Source organism: Chionomys nivalis, chromosome 23 (genome assembly GCF_950005125.1).
Source record: "Chionomys nivalis chromosome 23, mChiNiv1.1, whole genome shotgun sequence".
Classification (NCBI taxonomy): domain Eukaryota; kingdom Metazoa; phylum Chordata; class Mammalia; order Rodentia; family Cricetidae; genus Chionomys; species Chionomys nivalis.
Genome location: NC_080108.1, coordinates 43,711,358 through 43,736,271, shown reverse-complemented (window position 1 = coordinate 43,736,271; position 24,914 = coordinate 43,711,358). Strand labels below are relative to the sequence as shown.

General features: G+C 43.1%; 1 protein-coding gene across 1 annotated transcript in view; it reads left to right on the top strand.

Moving 5' to 3' along the window:
• Nucleotides 1–24,914, top strand: part of LOC130865188 (uncharacterized) — a 90,356-nt gene that overhangs the window by 5,208 nt on the left and 60,234 nt on the right. The window contains exons 4-8 of the mRNA XM_057756084.1: nucleotides 2,533–2,604; nucleotides 3,903–3,977; nucleotides 5,935–5,998; nucleotides 7,543–7,659; nucleotides 18,390–18,465. Coding sequence (XP_057612067.1) covers nucleotides 7,625–7,659; nucleotides 18,390–18,465 — 111 coding nt within the window. The 5' untranslated portion in view covers nucleotides 2,533–2,604; nucleotides 3,903–3,977; nucleotides 5,935–5,998; nucleotides 7,543–7,624. The remainder of the gene's footprint in view (nucleotides 1–2,532; nucleotides 2,605–3,902; nucleotides 3,978–5,934; nucleotides 5,999–7,542; nucleotides 7,660–18,389; nucleotides 18,466–24,914) is intronic.

Below are 24,914 nucleotides of genomic sequence, written 5' to 3'. Positions count from 1 at the left end.
TCACAGTGGCAGAGCAGAGTGAAGGAGACCAATGAAGAGAGTGGAAGATGAAGCCATAGCAAGGATGAGACCAGGGACAGATGTTGGGGGCTGGGGACGGGAGACGGTGCCTTTGGGTACAGCAGCCCCAGGTGGTAGACGAAGGAAGAGGGGCTATTTGAAGTAATCAGGTTTTCTCTCTTCTCTGAGGATTCAGAGTCAGAACCAGTGTAAGAAAACTGTATGACTGATATGGGAACATTTAACGTGAGGCTTGCTGTGGCCTTGGCCTTGAGACATGATCTCAGTCTGTAGCCAGGCTGACTTCAAACTTAAACAATCCTCCTGCCTCGGCCTCCCAAAATTTGAAATTATGGGTGTGTACCATCATGCTCATTTAAGATGAGGTTCTAAACAGAAGCAGGTTTAGTGGACAAACCTATAAACTGCTCTTCTCTGGGGCCCTTGAAATGGTTTGCAGGGTTCTGTTGAATTCAGCTGTCAGGATAGATATGGTTTCTTTCCAGATTCTCTCTGGATTCTGACATTCTTGAAAGACTGAGGGAAAATTGAGTGCAGTTGATCCAGCCATTAGCCAGGCCCCATGAGCGCTCCCTTTTTCCTAGGACGGTCCACCATCAAAATAAAACTGAAAGGAGTTTGAGAGCCCATTTCTTCCCTGCCACTCCTCTAGAACTGACTGTAATTATGCCCCCCCTTTATCTGCCTCCTCCCATCAGATCAGAACAAGCCACAAGTCCTGAACGTTCTTCTGGCTTCCAGGTATCTGGGGCACAAATGCAGAATTACTAGATCTTGAGGGGCTTCTGAATCATTGTGGTTTATCTGTGTGACAGCTAGAGGGGGTGTCCAAGCCAGTAACCAACCACATCCCTGTCAGAGTCCTTGTCGGGGGGGGGGGGATGAGGGACAAAACTGCTACCAGGGCCTAGCACTGTGGTGTGGCAGGGCTGAGAGCAAAGCAGAAGGCTCCCAAACAGGAGGGAAAGGCATGGGTCGAAGACCCTTCAACCACTGCAGCAGGTTTTTAAGTTCCCGGCTTCCTCCCTCTCCTTCTGTGTCTCTGTCTCTCTGTGTTTCTGCCCCCCCCCCCCCATATCCAGGATCTCATGTAGCCCAAGCTGGCCTTGAACTTGCTACTTGAGAACGACCTGGAGTTTCTGATCCTCCACCTCTGCCTTCACAGTACTGGATCACAGGCATGCATGACCACACTAGGTCTTTATTCAGGGCTGGGGATCAAACCAGGACTCAAGCACTCTTCTGAGATACATCCCCAGTCCATAAAAAGAAGTTTTAAAAACACTCGCCCACCTTGGGTTGAGGATGTGGCTTGGTAGTGGAGCATTTGCCTGGCATGTGGAGGGCCCCGTTCTTGACACCCAGCACTGAAGAAAACCTAAAAAAAACCCTTCATCTCGTTCTTCAGTGACCTTCATTCCCCTTTCTCCGGTGCTTTTGCTGCAGTTATGACCTGCTGGTTCCACCTGCTGCTCTCAGCGCCATCTGTCTGCTGTCGGGTGGCCTCTGTGGCGGTGGTACCGATGCCATTTGTTCTCAAGTTGCTAGCCAGTCTGTTGTCTGCGAGTGTGGGGGCCAAGCTGCGTTCCCTGTCACTCTGTCTCTGTGGCCCAGCCAAACACTGGGGCCTGTTTGACTTCATAGGCAGCTGTGTAAACTTCAATCCAGACTTGTTTTTTTTTTGTTTTTTTTTTTTTATTGAACCTGGGTTTGTGTACATGTTGATTGATGGTTCTCAACCAGTGAGTTGCAACCCCTGGGGGGGGGGAAACATTTCAGATATCCTGTATGTCAGATATTTACATTACAATTCATAACAGCAGAAATAGTTATGAAGAAGTAATGAAAATAACCTTATGACTGGGGGTCACCACAGCATGGGGAACTGGATTAAAGGGCCACAGCATTAAGGAGGATGAGAACCACACTGTAGATTATAGCTGCAAGAAGGGGAAAACTGGGGCAAAAGATACAGGCTTTTCCCACGCTGCTTGGGCTTGTCCTTCCTCCCTGTCTCTACTGTCTTTGACATGGAAATCTTTATCAGCGTCCAGCCAACTGGACACTGAGGGGAGGACACGATGCCAAGTATGGTAACCATCCTGGGGAAGCCACGTGACCCGCTGTGATAATCTGGTTGGACTCCAAATAACAATGTCTGTCTGCCTTGGATACCTGCTCCAAACCATGTTCAGTTTCTCCTACTGCACTCCTGGGGAGGTGGGCTAGGAAGTCCCATCAAAAGCCAACACCCCCCAAAACCCACCAATCTCACACCACGGTCTTCAAACGAGAGTACTACCACATCCCTAGAAAGATGTAGGCCACACTTCCCTGAGAGTTGAGCTACTTACCCCTCAGTCTAGGATGGAGCTGGAAATGCCCACAAGGGCTACTGACCCAAGAGTCAGACTCAGAGAGCTCCCTGGCTGGAGGAACCCATCTCAGGAGTGCCATGGAAGGCTGCTACCTACACGAGGCCTCTGTTTCAGCTGTCACCTTCTCTTCTAGATGAAGCCAGTGGGTCACAAAGATGAACTGTTTGATGCATCGGAGAGAGAGAGGCTGGAATGTCTGTCTCAGGTAGGAGACACTGGGCTGGGTGAGGTGAGGTGTGGGTGACAACGTGGACTTCACTGAAAAGTGGGGTGTTACTGAGACTTTAGCCCCGAGAGTCTTGGGCCTGCTGTTCTGGACCTGAGCACAGGTTGTCCTAAAACTGATTCCTGTGCACTGTGAGAGCAGAGTGAAGACCCTTCATACCTGTGGGCATCACAGGAACAAGGCCACAGCTCACCTGGCCTCCAGTTATGGTCCCGCTAGCCTTCTTGGGGCCCCAGGTGCCACATCAAGGCCTTCCTATACCTCGGGAGGCAGAGCTGATGAGGTCCTAAGGAGTCTTGAAGGCTGTATCCTAAATATGTGCCCAAAATGTAATAAATCTATAGATAATCTTTCCAAAGACATGGATGAGGAAATAACTAAACATCAATGATGGAAATTCCTTCTCTCGTGGAATGCAGGTTGATTTGGGGGGAGGGTTGCTTTCTTGATAGCAGAATTAGTAAGTTTATTGTGATTAGGCAAACCTCTTTTCCTCTTTGTTCTGACTTCCAAGAAGCCTAAAATGAGGTCTTCTGTCTGAGATTTCTGTGTTTAACTGGGTGATACAGACCACTGAGACAGAGAGGAAGGAAGTATCAGAGATGAGTAGCTTGCAAGTGGGCTGTTTCAAAGCCCCGGGGACCTTCTTCAGGAGGCCATCAGGAAACAGAAAGAGAAGGGGCAGGGAAAGGTCTGGATTCATGGAGAAGATAGGTGTGAAAACTCAGTGTTAGAATCCAGCCACTGCCCAGGCCATAACACCCTCAGCAGCCTTTTCCCAGTCACAGAAACTGACAGATACCTACCAAGTCCCTGGCTAACAGAACCCTGGGGCCAGGGTCTCTGCACTGGGAAGAGAATTTATACCCAAGGGGATGGGGATATTATCACATACCTTCTTCCCCAGCCCTTTCCCTGACTTATGTCCGGCTCACAGACTTCTACTGTGAAACCAACCCCCAATCTCATTCTGCACCAAGGCTCTGTACAACTCTTCAGAGACCCCACCAGGCTGTCTCTCTCTGGGCTCTGAGCTGTCCTTGGAGCCCTCACCATGTATGTTTTATCTGTCTGCTTGTCTGTGACACTCCTTTTTTTTAAAAAAAAAAATAAACTCCTTACTCCCCAACACCCCTCCTCAGTGTCTCTCTTGGACCCTGCCCCCACCTGAAACCTTATATCATGAACGTTTCAGTTAACCATATCGAAGATGATGGGCTTGATTACTATGGGATGGGGAGCTCTGGGTCATGGCTATATGTTACCTTTGTCTACAGGAGAGCCCCTATCTGTTCACCTACAGAAATAGCAACGACCAGGCCAAACAGCTGAAACCCATAGGAAGACTTCAGGTAAGGGCAGGACAGACGTGAGTCTTTGTAACCTTCCACATGGTTCATTGTGTCCTAAAAACTCCACTGGCCTCTGGGCACACCGAGAGCTGTGGAGTTCTGGAAACTGCAACAGGTACCTGAAATTCAGCCAGGGAAGACTGGGGGGCAAAGGACCTCAAGTGTATGTGTGGCTTGCTCTTGGTGGCCCGGATCAACACCATCTTAGACCTGACTCCATGTAGCTCTCACAGCTACATGAGGTAGTTGGGGTTCCATGGCACTGTGGCAATTTGAAAAGAGACCTCGGATCCTCCACTAATCTTTGGCTAGTCCTTGAGCCTTTAATCTGAGGAGGAAGAAAATAGAATTGTCAGGGTAGAGGGAGAAGGGAGCTGAGGTCTGGAACCAGGTAGTTTGGGGACCAGATAGCCTTAAAGTCCAACCTTACCTGCACTGTACACATCTGGATTGTGGCTTATCATCTCAGAGTCACCTGGATTCTTCCCGCTGAGATTAGATAGGACACTTTGCACTCCTCAGGGCTCAAACACCGAAAGACTGACGTCTTTGCTCTCAGAGAACCAGGACAAAGGTGGATAAAGATGACTTGGTCCTTCCCTTTCCATGGGAGCATTCGCTCCAAGTGGTAGAGTGAGCTTCTACTCTTAAGAAATGCAACGAGAAAGATTCCTGAGTTACCAACGGGCCCCATATTTTCTAATATCATAAATGCACCTAGAAGGAAGCAGGCATAGTGAGATGAAGCCACTGGCTCTACCTTCAAATCCGGAGTCTTCCAGATCCTGGCTGTGTGTGGATAAGAAAGGCCCTCAACCTCCCCGCGCCTTTGGTTTTCATTTGGGAAGTTGTGACTGTGATAGTCTCACCATGTGGAGTTACAAAATGTATTAAGAAAGAGAAAGCATTTACTCCAGTGTCTAGAATGCAGGGAATCCTATCAAAGTGTTGCTATTGGTTTCTATATATTGCTGTTTTCCCTCAGGATGCATTATTAAGTCTCTCTTATAACTCTAGAACGGAAGCTCAGAGGGGCAAGGACTCGGGGCCAGGGCCGAGTCGTGATCTGTTAGGTGATGAAGAAGATGTATAGGTGAATCCTAGACATGAGATTTTAAAACATGAATAAAGCACACTGCTAGTCCAAAAGCACACAGTTTGGTAGAGAAATGGACACACCAGCCAGTAATTACAAACACTATAGTAACTGGAATTAAAATTTTGTGTTGGGTCTTCTGCGAATACAGAGGAAGAAAAACCAACTCAAAAAGTTAAAGATGACTTTCCTAAAGATGATCTCAACTTTGAAGGATGACTAGGGGTGAACCTGGGAGGCAGAAGGGTAAGAAAATGGAGAAGAGGAAAGAGTTGGAGGAATGCCTTAAGCAAAGGCTCAGAGGTATGGGAGGGTATCAAGACTTTGGTCAAGGACAGACTAGAGTCGGGAAGTGTTAGGATAGATGGATTTTATACTGAGGTTAATATATGGCAGCAATTTATTTGTCCAATCAGCGAATAGTATTTCCTAGATGCTTGGCACCATTGTCATCCTGGAGGACACAACAATAGGCAGCATGGACAGAAGGGCCTGGCTTGGCTGAGAATCTAGGCAGGGGAAGGTCACAGTTACATCTTCCTGAGAGAGAGAGGGAGACCATTGCGAAGGGAGAGGAGGGGACCTCCAGCCTAAAGGAGGTGGTACTGATGAGGACCTGCAACACTGTAGACAGGACTATTAATGGCTTGAGCTCAGGTGAAGGAGGAGGAGACAGATTGGAACAATGTGTTATGAACAGTGAGCTATGAGGTTGAAAGAGAGAGAGATCTTAACAGACTAGTTCTGTTCTGTTTTAATTGTGAGTGGTCGTTTCCAGTATATAGGGCCAACCCCCAATCCTCTCCCCCAAGTTCTAGTCCAGTTGGTGCATTTGTTCATCCCCTGCGTGTCTCATTTCAGGTGAGAGAAGGCACAGAGTTTAGCTGTTTGGACAAGGACCCCTCGGACACTGTCCCCACCACAGGTACATGGTTATTTGTTGGTGGGTTTTCCCCTCCCTTGAGGGCTGGAATTCAAGTCAGAGCAACTTTAAGATAGCAAGGACTCCCAAGATCAGGGTGAAGGTGGGTGAGAAGGTCCAGGACAGGTGTTTATGGCCCTGCCCGAGGCCATGAGGTCATGTTTATGTGTGATTATTATTTAACTAAAATAATAGCATACTTATCAGAAAGCTTTGACTGGGCATTGACCCCATGTCAAGCCATGTTATGTAAGGAGCCTAAGGATTGCTGAATGCATTGTTCCTATCTTATAATCTTGATGGGTGAATTTGTTCTTTAAAAAAATTACTTGTAAACAGAAAGCAAATTAGCCAGTCCATACTTCTTACCCAAGGAATGTGGAGAATGTGTTCAAAGTCCGCACAGAATGAGGATGCCCAGCAGATTAAAAAAATTGCCATTGCTCTCTATATTTCCTTTCCCTTTCTTTCTTTCTCTCCCTCTCCCTCTCTCTCCCTCTCTCTCACTCTCGCTCTTTCTCTCTCTCCTTCGTTCCTGCCTTCTTCCCTATCTTCCTATCTCCATTTCTCTCAAGACAGCATTTCATCTGTATAGCTCTGACTATCTTAGAACTCACTCTGTAGAGCAGGCTGGCCTCAAACTCAGAGAGCCACCTGCCCCTGCCTCCCAAGTACTGGTGTCAAAGGTGTGCGGCATCACTCCTGACTTCGCTATATTTCTGAAATGCTGCTGGACTCTGAATAGGAGCCTCACAGAATGTTCTAGGCAGTCATTAACATCTTCCTGAAGAGGAAGCTACTTAAGTACTGCAGGTTTTTCTGCGGGTGAAGCAGCTTGAGAAACGATGCCCATACATATGGGAAGTCATGTGACGGTATTAGTGGGACCCTGGTGACTCAGAACCTTAGCTAAGACATTAGTGCTGTAAGCTCTTATGCTGGCCATTGGAGGATAATTAGATACACTCATTTCTCAGTCTGCTTGCTTGTTGATTTGTTGGTGAATTGTTGGGTAGCTCCTGTAAGCCTTTCAGGAGTATCCATCCTGGCTGATCTAATTTAGCTTCTGACGTGGATTACTGAAAAGGGAAAATTGAATTTGGAGAAGTCACAATACCTACAAGGAATCTTACATCTGTTGTAACATTGTCTCCTTGTGTTGTGAGCAGAGCAAGTCAGGACCATGGTTTAATTTGCCTTTTCCGAGCATCTTGCTTTTTCACAGGCAGATTAAGACATATAATTGTCAATTTAAAAAAACAGAGCCTAGATACAAAACATATTCTTTTTCAAAGCTGTAATGTAACAGAATAGGCGTTTGTGTTTATTCTGGTATCTAAAGTACAAAGTACCTGAAGCCAGGACCTTAAGAAGAAATCTATTTAGCCCATGGTTTTAGAGCCTGAATATCCAACATTAGATGGCCTGTCTGTTTGGCTATGCCCCTTGTGGCAAAGTTAAAACATGGTACAGAGATGGGAAGAGAATTACTCAAATCCAGAGGTTAAACTCACAGACCGTGTGCTATGTAAATTATTTAACTACAGGCAGGCGGCAGCATAGGTTGGACTCAGCAGGGGCGGCGAGGAGGGGACATGGAGTGGTCCTGTGCGTGGAGGGCAGCTAACAATGGCACTGTGTGCGGGTCCTGCTGCTGGGCGCAGGCAAGTATGGCGGGCGTTTGCACTGGGCGGGGCCGGGGCGGGGCCGCAGTGGGTAGGCTGGGCTGGAGACAAGTCATGTTTCCTGAGCTCCATTCGCTCACTCGCCAGTTCCACAGTGGTGGCAGAGTAGTTGCACACAGAGGGCTGCTCTGGGCTGTGTGGAGGGGAGGGAGGCCCCAGTGAGAGAAGTCGCTGGTGGGTATCCAAAAAGCCTCATGCTTGGGCGCCAACTGATGGGGGCGTGGTCTACCGATAAGTTAGAATTAACCAGACCAGCATAATATAATAGATTCAGCTTTTAATAAATGGAGGAAAGAAAACTTACACAGCCAGGGTTCCAGCGACCAGGAGCACAGGGAGCAAAGAGGAAGAGGCGAGCGCACCTTGATGTTTTATTTGTTTTTTGTGGCCCCAGGGGGACATACCCTAAAAAGAATGTGATTGGCTGAAGTTTCCCATCACCCTACCATCCTCCTCTCTTTGTTCTTCCTCCTCCTTCCATTCTCCCGGATATTGCCTTCTATATATTCTCTCTGCCTGCTGACTCTGCCTGTCTTTACTCCTGTCTTGCTATTGGCCATTCAGCTTTTTATATATGAACCAGGTGAGGTCAAGATCATGATGGGGAAATCCATAGTGACAGCTGACCTGAGCTCATGAGAACTCACAGACTCTAGACAGATAGCTAGGGAGCCTGCATGGGATGAAACTAGGCCCTGTGCATATGGCCAACAGTTGTCTGGCTTTTATCTGTTTGAGGGGACCCTTGACAGTGGAACAGGAATCTGTCCCTGGTGTGTGAGCTGACTCTTTGGAGCTAATTCATTATGGTGGGATGTCTTGCTCAGGCTTGATGCAATGGTGAGGGTTTTTATCCTGTCTCAACTTCATATGTCAGACATTGTGGACTCCCCATGGGAAGCTTTACTCTTTCTGAGGAGTGGTTGGTGTTGAGGTGGGGGAAGGTGAGGGTATTGGAAGGAGGAGAGGAAGGGGTTATGGGACATGAATAAAAATTTTAAAATAAAACAAGAAAAAAGAAAAATCAATTATGGTGAGCATTGAATCAAAATAATTATATAGTAGTTGATGGTAACATCTTTAAAATTACATCTATTAATATGACTTACATACATTTATTTAAACCAGAAAAAAGAGTGTTGTATTTCTTGATTAGTTACTTGATTGTTAGATAATCTCTTTCAAGGAAAAAAAAGCCCAGCCTTATTCTGTCATAAAATAACAATATTTCCAGTACATGAATCTCACAATATCATGTATTCTTTTCTGGAAAGTCATTTGTATCACTGGACACACAGTAGCATAGGCATTGAGTACAAGTTTCTGAAGACTCAGAAGGACGGGGTCATACCTCCAGAGCAACGTTGAGTAGGATGAAATGATAAGGTTCATCCAGTATACGGCCACAAAGACACTCACCAGAGCCAGGATGGTCCAGGTGGCTCTTTGCTCTGGGGAGTGTCTTACAGAGAAGCTGCTTCTGTGGAGATGCAGTGATCGCCTATGATGCCGGAACAACAGAAACACCATGTATGCACTAGAGAACATCATGAGCCCCACAAAGAAGACATCCCTGGAAAATGTCAAGATAAAAAACAGTCCCCTCCTAATGGGGGTACTTGGAGATATCGAGCAGTATTCACTGATCACAAGGGGATTTGTCTGGCTTGTGTTGGAATAACCTAGAGTGTACAAGATGACATTACTACTGAAAGACAAATTGAGAAACCAGAAAAACAAGAAAATATACATGATATAATTTGTAAGTGTTTGTTTGGTTTTAACCACCCAGTCAGTGTTTGGGCTGATGATGATGGCCTGTAACACACTCAGGAAGCAGGTGATACATATGGAGAGGCCCCTCATCACCCTGTGCAGGTAAAACAATGCCTTGCATTTGGAGTCATTCTGTAAATTCAGTGACTCAAACAGGTTTGGAGACCAAAAACCTAATACAATGAGCAGCATCACAATATGAATGAGGGCCAAGTGACATGTGATCAGATCCATGGGCTTAATTCTGTAGTCTTGAAGGACCATGAAGACATGCAGCAAAAGAAGGAAGGTGCTGGCTGAGATTCCAATGCCAATTTGGAAATAACAAATGTTCTTAATGATGACATGAATGTACATTTCATTTATCTCCATGACAGAGGGAAATATTCTGTATGTAGAAAGAAGGAGATGTAGGTTGAGAAAGGAAGGAAGAAAAAACTCAATGTCATCATTAAGATTTTCTTTAAAATAATTAACAATTTTTGAGAATTTTGTACAAATGTTATTATATTTTCCGCTTACTCCTTGATCACCCATCTTCCCTATGTGTCCAACTTTGTGTCCTCTTTTAAACCCATAAAGTCCAATTTGAAATTTTATTTTATTTATAGATATGAATGCTTTGCCTGCATTTATTTCCATATAACACTTGTGTGCCTGATACCTACATAATCCAAAAGATTATATAGGATCCTCTGTAACTAAAGTTACAAGTGGCTGTGAGTCTCTATGTGGGTGCTGGGATTTGAACCCAGGTTGTCTGGAAGAGCAGTCAGTATTCTTAACTTCTGAGCCATTTCTGCAGCTTCCACATCAAGCTCAATTTTTGTTGTCCATATACTCCTGGATGTTCAGCCATTACTGGAGCACGGTGACTTATAAGTGAATACTAAGAAAACTGACCCTTCCTCCATCCACAGCGATCAATTGCCTGTAACCCCTTTGCTAGGAATGGTCCTTCCTGCCCACCTCCCCTCTGCATTCTGGGATTTGGTTGGTTTAAATTTGTACAGGTGTTGTGTCTGCTGTCATAACTGTGAGTTTAAACTGTGTGGCCTCCTGGCTGTGTGCAGAAGGCACTGTTCTAATCCTCCAATACCTCAACTCTTGCACTCTGTCCCCTCTCCCATAGTGACCCCTGAGTGCTTGGAGAGGAGTGTGTGATACAAATGTACCTTTTAGGGATGAGAATTCCTTATTCCTTCACTCTCAAGAGATTGATCTTATGTGAGTCTCTGTGTTACTCACCATCTACTTAATATAGAAGAGTTGAGAGCTGAATTAACCCATGGTTATAATGACAAGTCAACAGAAAACCTGTTTAACACTAGCAGAATAGAATTTATCAGAATAACGGCAGTAGGGCCCACGAGCTATCCAGCCTGAAATGGTGCTGAGTGTGGTTTCTGTCCTATCGCAGTTTCCTCAGAGATTAAACCTTCCATCTTGGAGGGAAGCTCCTTAAAGACTGGATGTTGAAGGAGACATAAAACCACTAATATCTTCAGACAGGATTTTTACTGAAAGGAGAAACAGCTGGATGGTCTAAGGGAGATCAAGCGTTCCTTCTTGTAAGAAAACTCAAGCACAGGAAGTAAACAACTCAAAATAGGGTCAGGAACTTTTTAAAACTGGCCAAACTCTCCAGTCCCTTCCCTTCCCAAGCATATAGAAGCAGTAAGGACTGCTGAGACACCTTCAAAGAGGGTGAGGCGACCCGAACAGCCTGGAAAGGATACTTTTCTACCCATGAGCTGTATGCAGGGCATGTAGTGAGCTCCAGATTCCCAGCTTTGGGTGATGTAAGGTGAACTTCGGTGGTATCTGTCATTAGTTCACTGTCTAGAGTGATTAGACAATTGTTTGTGTCTCCCTTGTATTGTTACACAACAATTTCATTTTGTAAATTAGGCCTTAAAACTGATCATAAAGTGGTTGATTACCCCAAAATCCAACATGATGAATTTTATTGTGTTTACTTACAGGCATACAGGTAAGGGGTTCCTTATAGGAGTAGAGATGACTCAAAGACAATAGACAATAGACAATCATCACAAGAGCAACTGTGTTACCTGTTTTCTCTTCTATCAGGTTCAGAGTATCAAGTGTTATGCTGATATCCAAAAATCATCGTCATATGTGCAGTTTTTGACCATCTTTAATACACATCAAGGTGATTTTCTAGAAGCCTTTCTTGAGGTTCCACTTAATACACCATTGCCCTTGAAACACCTCTGGCTTCAGTAAATAGAGATGACGCCCCTTGTATTTCAGCAGAATATTTCTGCTAGAAATTAGACATTTAGCAGTAATGTCTAAGTACCTTGGACACTGCTACTGAAAAGAATGACAGGCACCAAACTGCACTATATTGCTAGGATTCAGGGCAAACTACTTTCTCAAATTATCCTAGTTAATCTTTACAACAACTGATTATATATAATTATACATAGGCACATTTATATAATACATTACAAGCCTCCACTAAACTGGGATAAAATAGTTGTAGCTATATAAATAACAAATATAATGTTTCTATGCCATTTCAAGATCTTCGGCTCACCTCTTTCAGTCATGCATCCTTCTGTAAATGGTGTTGAAAAGGCTTGAACTGCTGGATCATCAGACGGCATCCTCTATAAAGTTCACACGGTCCTGGCTGCTGAACTTGGGCAAGAAAAGACCATGGTTATCATGGGGCAGAGGCAGGAGCTACCATGCAATCATTTTATGGTTCCTCTTGGAAATTTGTCTACACCCACAGGAACTAATAACCAAACATTTTAAACAATATGAATGTTCATCTAAAGGCATTGTGTGCTGATTATCTGATTTTTAAAGTTCACTTTGTGTTCTGCTCTCAACACTGAAGCATCTTGGAATTTAGAATAATACAGACATGACCTGTGAACAATGTGTAAGAAGCAGTTTCAGAGAAATCACCTATAGGTTAGTCGTAAAGAAAAGGAAATTGAGTCTCCTTAATATGCCAGGGAAATCAAAATATGGACACACCAATTAGTATTCACTATAAAAAGAAACAAGCATAGATTGCTGATCTCAGGATGAAAATCCATGAATCTCAGGAGATGCATGAGGCAGAACAAGTTCACCTTCCTAATTCTGGTTTTCCCATAAATTTGTGTAAATTTAATTTAAACCTAAGGTGTAGGTATGTGTAAATGTGTACATACATGTACATACACAGAGTATTCATATGGATAAAGTAAGGAGCATCACTATTAAAAAGACTAGCAAAACTATCTGTACCAGAAAATTTTTATGTCAACATCATCTGGGAAAAAAAATCTCAATCGAGAAAATGCCTCCATCAAATTAGCCTGTAGGCAAGTCTACAAGACACAGAGCTGCTGAAAACAGTGTTTGTGAGTGGCCACTCTCAACTCTAGTTCTGAGAAAACAGTAGGTGGCAGAAGCGCCAGTGTAGAGACAGAACACAGAAACCCGGCACAGGATCCTGAATGCAGCCGTGTGGTGAAGTGGAATTCTCTATAAAAAGCACTCTCTCAAAGTCTTACAATCTCAGGATGTCAGGAAACCAATAGGGCATGACACTGTGGTCCCTAAAACCAGGACATGCATCCTGTACTTCTCCATGGAGACAACAGGAGACTCCAGTGCCTGTGTCAGATGCTTGACTTGAGGGAAAGGAGCACTAAAGCCTTCACATTGCAGGCTCCTTGCCAAGGGCATCCTGGCTTCATGGCATTACCCTTCTAAGTGCATAAAATACAGACTTTCCACATTAATAATTGAAGGCAAACAATAATCTGCAACATTTAAAACTTAAATGAATATTAATATCAAATTCCTGGTCAAATGGACAATCCTGTGACAGCATTTTTTCCACTTTTACAAAACCTTCTCTGCCTTCCATTGTAAAGACACATAGATATTAGAAAACTTCTTCACTGAGTTCAGAAATTGTCAATAATATAATAACTCAGAAACTAAGCAGGATTTTAACTTATAATTCAGTGAATAAATCTTTAATAAATTGACCTAGTTTGATATTTGGGGTGAAAAAAAATCAAGTTCTAAATATTTCTATATTATGCTTTCTCAAACATATGTAATCTTGTCTAAAGGTTGAAAACTGTATTTATTTCATTTCTATAATCCTTACCCAAATTAGTATTCTGATCAGTATTGTAAGTTCCATTTAATGTGTAAAATACTTAGAGATCTTAAAATAATATTTGAACATCACAAAAATTATTAATAGCAAAATATGTTACTTAGAGATAATTTAATGGTCTCCAAAAGTTACTTTGATAATCATTATGTAGTAAAATAAAATGATTAATTTGGCCACAGGCCAACATCTAATTATTGTATAGCAATAGAACACTTTTGCAATGATGCAATAAAATAGCCTTAAAATATGAAAGGATTACATAATACAATCAATGAATATACACATGAAATTTTTATTGAAATGATTTTAAGTGTCTCCTGACTTTCAAAATATGAGTACAGCACAGTGAATTCCTTCAGAAGTGGTGTATTCTACTAGAAGAATTGCAAATGGATACAAACAAAAAGATAAACTGTAGTACGACTAATAAAAACTCAGAGACTGATACTGGGGTTCAACCTGAATGTCAGAAAAGCAAAACAGTCAGCCACTGACACTTCCACCTCAGTCCAAAACGACAATCCTAATTTTGGACTGAGGTAGAGGGAACAGCCAGAAGCTGACAGTTTTACATTGCTGATCTTTAGATTGAACCCCAATATCTGTCTCTGGGTTTTTATTAATTGTCCTACAACAAACCGTGAAGGTATCCTTAAAAAGCCAAGATATAAATCCAATCTAATATTTCAGAAAGATATAAAAAACAAAAGCCCTTATCAAAACTACAGATATATGTGTTATAATTTTTTGTGAAGTTGTTCTTTTCATGTATGCTACTTACTAGGATTCAGTGAGCACACAGACAATGTCCTGGACAGATACAGCTCTGTTGTTTTAGTAGAAACCATCCTAGTGCCCCAGGCTCTCCCCCAGGTCTTCAGCCTTAAGCACTTACTGCAAATGAAGTAGAGAAATAAGCACAAGGCAGCCTGAGAATTTTCTGTGAATGAAGTGAAGGGAGGCCCCAGATAGGGTTACATAGAGGGTGCACCATCCACTCCTCTCCCACTGCCCTGCTAGTCAAGTCCTGCTCTTCACCAGGGCAGCCCTGGCCTGGGAATGGAGAAGGGGCGCTACCAATGGGAAAACTCAGCTTCCCCAGTTTGTAAACAACATAGAAGGACCAGCTGGGCTGTCACCTCTTCCCTGTGGGAACTCATTTTCCCAGCCACATCTGTCTGGTACTCTGGATAATCCCAGTCTCATCCACTGGAGCTAATTACAGCTAAGAGTCTGTCTCTGACGACAAAGTGACGCTGTGTCAGACACCCAGCGATCTTTGGGAAGTTCCTGGGAGCCTCTGCACCTATTCTGTGCCTTGGGAGGCTCCACAGAGGACAAGGTGCTGTTGTACAAATTAAGCATGCATAGAAAAGTGCTCTGAGAACATGAATTAAATCAGGCAGATGATTTCCAACATGCTGGGAAAACAAGTTCAACCACAAGGCAACCAGCACTGATCACACTCAAATATAGAAAACTTGAACTCTGTCAATCCTGTGTTAGGAGATGAAACAAGACCCTCAGCCCTTACAGGATGTAAAGTGTTGATGTGAGTAACTGCTAGTGCATCATATAAAAACACTAACTGTGAACTTGCATCTTCATGATATCCTTAAAATGAGAAGGGAACTGAGAGAAACCAGAAACCTAACAACATATCATACTGTTTTCATAAACTGAAAAGACAACAGACAACAAGTGTGTCTGCACCATTACCAGGATCAGAAAATGTAAGTTCAAGCTTGTACAAGACAGGTACAAAAATTATTTCTCAATAAGCTCTATAAGAACCATGAAGGTTCAAAATAAAAATGACAGAAGAACTATTTCAAAATATGATTATACATATATACATATAAAATCCAAATGAATTATTGTGTTTATATGTATAAGTTATTATTGATTCATATTAAATTATATACAAACTTTCTGTGGTGATCTCCTTTCTCTCTTTATCTGTCTTCCTAAATGGTGAATATAAAGATAAATAGAACCATACACATAGAGATAAAATAACCAAATACTATGAATGGGTACTTAGAAATCCAAAATTGATTAAAATTAATTATGTAAATATAAAAATAATACACAGGCAGTTTAATTGGATTTTGTATCATGGAGTGCAGATTCTAAATTAAATTTATCTCTAGCGAAAATTCATCAACTGACCAAATACCATGGACTTAGTTAATTTTTACCCTAAAAAAAGTTATGCCTTCGTAACTACCATTAATACTCTGCCCATAATATCAGAAAGGTGGTTTAATATTTGTTAGAAATGAAATATGTATTTCTACTGTTGTCTTACAGATCTCATCATGTCATGCCCCATGTCATGCCCTGCCTCCACGCTGACCCTGGTCTGAAGTTTAGCCCAGCTTATGAGTTCACAGTCACAACCCTGCCCTAAACACAATCTTCAGACAGAACCACAGTACCATACCCCACACCCCAGGACAGTCTGAGGAGCCCTGCTCCTGCCCCAGCTTGCTGTGTCCACATCAGACACACAAACAACAAAAAGTACACATAACTCAATCTCTTCACAAAACACAAACAATATGAAAGGTCAAAACAGGATGTCTCTGCCCCCAAACCCACCTGTCCTCTAGAAATGGTCTGCAGTGAGAATTATGTAGTTAAAACCCCAGGACATAGATCTTTCAAAGTACTATCATACACTAAATCAAATTAATAAATAAATTTTTAAAAGACACAAATAAGAGAATGAATTAAAGAGAATAAATGCCCAACTGATATCCAGGAAAACACAAATATAAGGCTGAAAGAAAAAAAAAAGGCAATCCAGGATTTGAAAACCAAACAGTGAAGAGAGCTAAGTCTGAAATGAAGATGGAATGGAAAACTCAATGTCCCAGTAACAGAACTCCAGGAAACACCTTACAAGTAGAGGATAGAACACCATGTTACAAAGTAGAGGAATTAGGCCACACAAGTAAATATGAAAAAATTCAAATACTAGAAAGGAGTATGTAGGAATTTTGGGGTGTTATGAAAATATAAAATACTTAAATTATAAGCATTGCTAAGGGAGTAGTCCAGTCAATGGCATAGACCAGATCAAAAAAAATATGGAAGAAAACTTTCCCGAATTAAAGAAAGACATGCCCGTACACAGAATACCAAATAGACAAGATGAAAATAAGAAACTCCCCAAGTTGTACTATATGCATAACACTAAATATATATAACATAAAAAGAATATTGAAAACTACAGGAGAAAAAACACAAGCCACAAGTAAAAGAAAGAGCTCATCAGAAAACCAACTGATTTCTCACATAAATCTTTGGAAGCCAGAAGAGCCTGAAGCAGTGTACTTCAAATTCTAAAACACAATGCCAACCTAGACTCCTATGCCCAGCAAAACTACCTACCATAGTTGATGTCAATAGGAGACACTTCTATGATACAAACGATTAAATGAATTCATGTGCAACAAGCCAGCCCTGTAGAGAATGCTGGAAGCAATAATTTGGTGTAAGAGACTGTGGAAAGAAATCAAAGCAAAACTGCAGAAACAAAAACTGTCTAGGCACACAAGCTACAAAAAATGCCTGAAATCAGCACACAATTTTCAATAATAGCTTTAAATATTAGTGGCCTTGAATTCTTAAGAGATATAGGCTAGTTGAATGGATTAAGAAACAAAATATATCATTCTGTTGCCTAAAAGAAACTCAGATCTAAAGGAAAAACACCTTCTCAAAGTGAAAGGATGAAAAAATATTCCAAGCAAATAGGACCAGGATGCAATCAGCATTGCTAGCCTCGTATCTGAGAAAAAAGTATTTTAAACTAGAATAAATGAAAGGAGATAAAGTTGGACAGTACATGCCAATCAAGAAAATAGTTAATCAAGAAAACGTTTTGTACTTTTTAATTTAAAAACTATCTTTTTTCATTTTACATACCAAAACCAGTTCTCACTCCCTCCCTTCCTACCATACCCTTCTCTTTCCCACACCCCACACCATCCACTCCTCAGAGAGAGTAAGGCACATTAATTTGAGGAAAGACCAAGGTCCTCCCTACTATATCGAGGCTGAGCAAGGTATTCCTCCAAAGAGAACAGGTTCTAAAAAGCCAGTACAAACAGTAGGGATAAATCCTGCTGACAGAGTCAGTGCCCCCCTCCAGTCTGCCCAAGCCATATAACTGTCATCCACATTCTAAGGTCCTAGTTGGTTTTATGCTGGTTCCTTCCATGTCCTGCCAGAGATGGTGAGCTCCTATATCTCAGGTAAACTGTTTTAGTGGGTATCCCCACCATCTTCTTCACCTCTTTGCTCATATTCTCACTCTTTCCATTATTTGACTGGACTTCAGGAGCTCTGCCCAGTGCTCAGTTGTGGCTCTCTGACTCTGCTTCCATCAGTTGCTGGATTAAGGTTTTATGGTGTCATTTAAAATAGTTATCAATCTGACTACAGGGCGAGGCTAGTTCAGGCAGTCTCCAATACTGCTTAGGGTCTTAGCTGTCTTTTGAATTCCTGGGAATTTCCCTAGTGCCAGCTTTCTTGCCTGTCCCATAATGGCTCCATCAATCAAGATATCTCTTGCCTTGCTCTCCCTCCCTGTCCTTTCCCCATCTCAACCATTTTGTTTCTTCATATTCTCCTTCTTGCTCCCCTTCTTTCTTCCTCCCCGCACTCGTGCCCTCCCTTCTCCTTCACTCCCACGTTCCCAATTTTCTCAAGCGATCTTGTCTATTTCTCCTTCCCAGGGTGATCTATGTATGTTTCTCTTAAGGTTCGCCTTGTTACGTAACCTCTCTGGGGCCATGGACTACACGCTGGTTATCTTACATCTTATATCCACTTATGAGGTAGTACATACCATGATTACCTTGAATAAAGTCTGTGTTACCTCACTCAGGATTTTTTTCTAGTTCAATCCATTTGCATCCAAATTTCCAGATGTCATTGTTTTTGTTTTGTTTTTTATCACTGTGTAGTACTCCATTTTGGTTGAGGGGCTTCTAGGCGTTTTCCATGTTTTGGCTATTATACATACTGCTGATATGAACATAGATGAACAAATGTCTGTAGTATGTTTGAGCATATATCTTTGGATATATGTCCAGGAGTGGTAATGCCCTTTTCTCTGAGTGCTTCCCTGAGGCTGTTATTGTCAGGTAGATGGAGACCAAAGCCACACTTATTCCAGTTCCTGTGGAAATGGAGGCATGGTGAAGAGGTGGGAAGGAGTCAGACAGAAGGACCATCGACTGCGTGGACCACTCTGTTATCCAGCAGTGTGATCCCAATGGTAGAGCCAACTAAGGTCCCTGGAAGTTGAATTGGTCTGCAGACCCAGGGAGGAAACCCAAAGACAGGCTGAGCCATTCAGAGCCAAGCCAGCCTGTAGCTCTTCACCCCTCCCCCATCCCGGCCACCCTCCGACCGGAAGTACTAGACACACCTCTAACGTCCAATTCCTGATGGGAATCCTCACCAGTAACTGTTCAGCACACATGGCCTTCAGCATCTGGAAGACGTGGAGCGGAGCCACATCAGACTCAGCAAGACCACCATGATCCTGGGGAAACATAGGCCAAGCTTAGTGAAACATGAGAGCCTCCATGAGCTGGGCCAGCTAGGCCACCAAGCTGAAATCCCATACAGGCACGCAGGAGTTTTCAGAACAGCAGATGGGGGCCAGAGGGGTCCTGAAGCAGGCTTATCTGCAAGTAGTGTGAGCTCAAACCCTGACCCTCGACTTCTCTCTTGAACACATGGGGTCGAAGACAGCACCAGCAGCCATTGCAGCCTTGCACAGCTCCTCTGTTCCCAGCACCTTCTTCGGGTAAAGGGCCCGCTTCTGCAGTGTCTCTGACTCCAGTCCTGTGGTGGTCCAGACAGAGTCCAACCTCACAGACTGCCACAGTTCCTGCAGCTTGAAAAAAGGTGAGCAATGGGCCCAAGCTGCACAGCGCCTCCTACTGTTCACCTGTTTCCATGCAGGGTCCCTGCAGGTCCCACACAGACAGCTCCACCATAAGGGCGGGGTCCAGAAGGACGTCTTTTAGTTGATCAATTGGCTGGTACTGAGCGCTTAGTGTGCACAGGGCAGTGTGATAGGCGTAGGGATAGTATGGTGAAAGTGGCACCCAGAGAACCGTGCCTGGCATACTGGGTTTTAGTAAATGCCTGTTGGGTGAGGGGTTTCAGGATTGCATGTAATTATCTCTTCTGCCGAGGGTCACTAAACAACTTTTGCTTTCATGCGCAGACACATTCCTTGGCCCTGGGATGCATAAATTTAGGCCTAAAGGGGAGCTGACCTCATCATTGCACGCACATGCCATTGTGGCCAACTGCTCTTGGTTCCATACTTAATGGGGTTTTGTATTAAACATGTGCATTTCCCTGGCGGTTTTTTCCCAGTAGGCAGGGGGCGTGGCATAATGACACAGTTTAATGTTGCCATTCCCAGGTAGTGTGGCTGGCTGATAGTGGCACCTGTTTTTGCAGATGGGTGGACACACACAATGATCAGAGATGAACTCAGCAAGTCAGCTTGGCTTGTGTGATGAGAATGGTAAATGTCTGACCCGCCACCATGAGACAAGCGTCACTGCCACCCGTGCAGAGTGGACCTGAGGATGTAGTCCAGGAATGCCCGTGCAGAAGGGAGAGAACCAGGAGGGGCATTTTGGATTTGTGCAGAGGCACTCTGGGAGATGATTTCTCCCATAATGCTTTGTTTGGGCATTTTTAGCCTTGCAGGTCCTTTGCTTATATATGATGTTTCCATGTATGTGTTTTCATGGGTTTTGTGTGTGTCTCTTTGTGTATGTTTTTATGCTTTATTTTTATTGTTGGTTTGTTTTGTTTAATTTGGTTAGATTTTTTTTCCAATATGACTCTTTGTGTGTGGGGGGGGGCTTGGATTGAATAGGCAGGTAAATGGAGAGGATCAGGGAGAAGATGAGAGAGGAGAAACCAGGACTGGATTATAGGGTATAAAAATTATTTTCAGTAAAAATAGATATATGGGATGAAGAGTCTCCATTCTTAGAAAACATTGTCCATTGCTGAGAGTTTAGAGCATCTATTCAGTACTCAGCCTGTCTTCTTTCTTCCCTGCACTGGGCACAGATATCCTGGATCTGCTTGTCCTCCTTGCTTCTCACCACCTACACTTGGTGAACCTCTGGCCAGTCACCAGGGTCCAGACCTCAGGACTAAACCCTGGGGTGAATTTGCAGTTCTGGCCCTCCAGGCTGCAGACATGGCTTTCCATGTTGAATGTGGCATCTGTCACAAATGAGGATCATAGTGCAGGAAGCTGCTGGTGACTGTGAAGAGCCAGGGCAGGTCGTGGGGAATGAGTTTGGCTCCAGGAACAGACATTACAGGATGCATGTGCATCTATCTGGTCCAGCACCTGCTTCCCAGGGCAGAACATCCAGATGCTTGCTTTCAGAATTCCATAACATTTCCTCAGGATTTTTGCAGAGCTATGGCCATGATGTACCTGTAGGTCCTGTCTCTTCAGTTTCTCATGGGGCTGATGGGCTTGCATGGGTGGAGGTGGTGGCTCCAGGATCCAGCTCCTATTGCTCAAAGCCCCTAATACTACTAACAGGAGGTGAATCCCGATGTTGTGCAGTACTATCCTAGCATAAGTGCTGTTATCTCTATGAGATCAGCTGTGACTGTTTGTAAGAGTGTATCTCCTCAGCCCGCAGAAGGCTCTAATCCTTCATAGAAGTAAGGGCAAGGAAGGTTCATTGGACTTTCCCAGGAGTCACTCTACCTGGCCATTTGCATACAATTCTGCCCTAATCACACATGGCCTGAACTCCAGAAGATACCAGAGGGTGAGATTGAATGAGCTGAGGGAGGTTAATAGAGTGTTCTAAAGACACACTTAGACACTCAAACATTTACACACTTTTTCAAATACATTAACATGCCCACAGATAATCACACACACACACACACACACACACACTTTTGGAGTTGGCTAGTGTTTTGTCAAGATGACATAAGGTAGAACATTTGGGAAGGGGAAATACTTTATTCATATTGGCCTATGGCCAAACCTGTAGTACATTTTTTCATTGATGATTAATGCCAAGAGTGCCCAGCTGACTATGGGCAGTACCAAACCTGGACAGTTGGTCCTGGATGGCATAATAGACCAGGTTGAGCAAGCCATGGGAAACAAGCCAGTAAGTAGCACTTCTCATGGGCTATGAATCAGTTCCTGCCTCTGTACTCCTACCTTGAGTCCATCCCTGACTTCCCCAGAAGATGGAGCATAACCTACAAGTTAAAGTAAACCCTTTCCTCCCCAAGTTGATTTTGGTCATGAATTTTATCACAGGAATGGAGACCTTAGCTAAGGCTCCCATCTTTCCACATTCTTTCTTCCTTAGAAATACACACTGTTCTACTCTCATAGGCTCACATAACTTACACATCATATACTCACAATTATTCCCATTTTTCATGGAATTATATTCTCACAATATTGATTGCTCACACCCCATCACATATAAATGAACATACTGTCTTGTTCGTGCCTGTAAGAGTATGATTTAGTGTACATGGGTTTGAGTGTAGGATTGTGGTTTCTGGGTATGTGCTTGAAAGTATAATAGAATGGTGTGTGCCTTTAATCATTTGACACAGACATGACTACAGACATGTAACATTGCCATGTATACACACAATCACAGTCCTACCTTTACACATTCTTCATACATTATTGCACATACTTACACACTCTGTGCTAGTTAGTTTTGTCAGCTTAATGCAAACCTAGACATTAACTGAAAAAAGAAATCTCAATGGAGGAGCTGTCTCTGTCAGTTTGGACTGTGGGCACATCTGTGAGGCATTTTCTTAGTTACTGTCAGGGAAGGAGGGACCAACCCACTGTGCACGGTGCTGTTCTTAGGCACATGGGCCTGTTCTATGTAAGAAAGGTAGCTGAGCACACCAGGAGAAGCGAGCCAAAAGAAGCAAGCCAGTGATCTCCTTTACTCCATGGTTTCTGCTTCCAGGTCCTGCTTTGTGTTCCTCCCTTGGTTTCCCTCACTGGCGGATTAACCTGTGAGCTGAAACAAACACTTCCTTTCCATGTTGCTTTGGTATTGATGTCTATCACTGCAACACAATATGAATTAGTCATGATGCTAAACACTTTCACACTACAAAACACACACTCAATATACGTACTGCCACTGATGCTTGTGTGAACTCAGCCACACATGCATACTCTTCCCTCAAGCAGTCACACATTCATACTTCATTCTGGGCTCATAAACACACATTCTTGCATGGGGTCACAAACTCCTTACATTTTGCACAGCTACTGCATTGACACTTTCACTCAGCATACTTATGCACTTGTCCATTGTACACTGTCACTTCTGTGCACTATTTCACTCACACACACACAGGCACATGTGCGCGCACACACACACACCATTCCATTATACCACCAAGCACATACCAAGAGAAACACCATTCTATACTCAAATCCTTGTACATCAAGTCATACTCCTATTATAGGCATGAAAAATACAGGCATATAAACACACACATCATGACACTCAAATGTGCTATTGTACTTACCCACATCATGCTCATACACATATGGTCTCATGCTGTCTTAAAATCTCTGACTCTGAAATATCCCTAAGCCATTAATGCTCTTAACCATAGCCCTAATTCTAAACCAAACCCTAATAGTATGCCTAACCCTAACCATATCCCTCTCCTTCCTTCATGATGCACTAGGGTAATAGTGACACAAAGCTTGTGGGAATAACCAACCAATCTGATTGGATTTAAGGCCCAATCCATGAAATGAACCATCCCTGACATTGCTTGGGGCTAAGAACCTTAGACTGGTTAGCCCTGGGACCTGGGAAAAGAAAATACTACTGTTCTGCCAATGGAAAATAGTAACAAAAATACTCCTAATGGCATTCTGTTATCTTATAGATCAGTGTCTTGCTCGGTTGTCACAAACTTTCTTCTGTAGTGATGGAAACAATAAAGAGACCCACAGTCAGACAATTTGCAGATAATTAGAGACATTGAACACTTAGTCCTAAATGGGATGTCTCCATCAAATCTCTCCCCTCAGGCCTTAGAAAACCTGCAGAAGAGGAGGCAGAATGAGTGTAAGAGCCAGAGAGGATGGAGGACACTGGAAAGCAACAGTGTCTTCCGTACACAGCAGAATCAGTGGAGATACGAACCCAAAGAGACTGTGGCATCAAACAAAGGGCCTGCATGGGTCAGGGTCAGATGGAGTCCCAGGGCTGTGTGTGAGTGACTGCATCGACATGTGTTTCTTCTACTTTTTCTTCTTACATGTTTCGGTTTCTTGGTTTGTACTGTATCTTATTTTGTTTTATTGTATTGCTATTTTTAGATTCCTGTTTGTAGTGTTATGAGAGAAACACAGGGTGTAGTTTGGGTGGGATGAGAGGACATGTGGGCCATCTCCCATCACAGATATGAAATGGCGCTTGTTCCCTCCAGAGTTCTTATCTCAGACTGAGCCTTTAAATCTCATCAGCACCGAAATCTCACAGAATTTCGGCCAAATTGCTGTGACGGACAGTTTCTTTCTGGACCCAAATAAAGCCACTGCTTGTGCTGCTTTCCTTGACAAGGTGACTACTACATTTTGATTCACAAAATTTCTGAGAGGAACAACAAACAGCAAAGGGCAGCAAAACCCCCAAAACCCTGTGCTATAAGAATTCTAATTTATTCTCATTTAGCTTTTAGATGTTTATTTACATTATAAAATATAAAATGAGATACTCTCAACCAGTGACCTATAAATTTTTTGAAGTGAGTCTGTGGTGTTATAATTTTCCTTAGGAGGACTGATCTAAAAATACTACGAGTATAGACAGTACCTTCCTCATTTTCTAGGTTAGACCTACTGTTGGCTTAAGAAACACCATGACCTCCTACCAGAAAGGCTACAGAGATCCACAAATTCCCCACCAAGCTATTCCTATGTTCTAGAAGAAATTGGAATCAGAAATGGATAAGGTAAATATATTTACATTTTTTCAGAACATAAATACTAAAAATTTTTATATTCTGTTTATCAACATAGCAAATCCATTATATATGTCCATGTATGTGTTTTGTGTTTGTGTATAATTTTAAAGAAAACTCAGTTTTAGAAAGCATATAAGAACTGAGATGTGTGGACTTTTAAGAGAGCCAGTTAAGTAGTAGGTGAGCTACACCCACTTGTCAGCTTTTTATCTGTAGCATAAAAAATGGT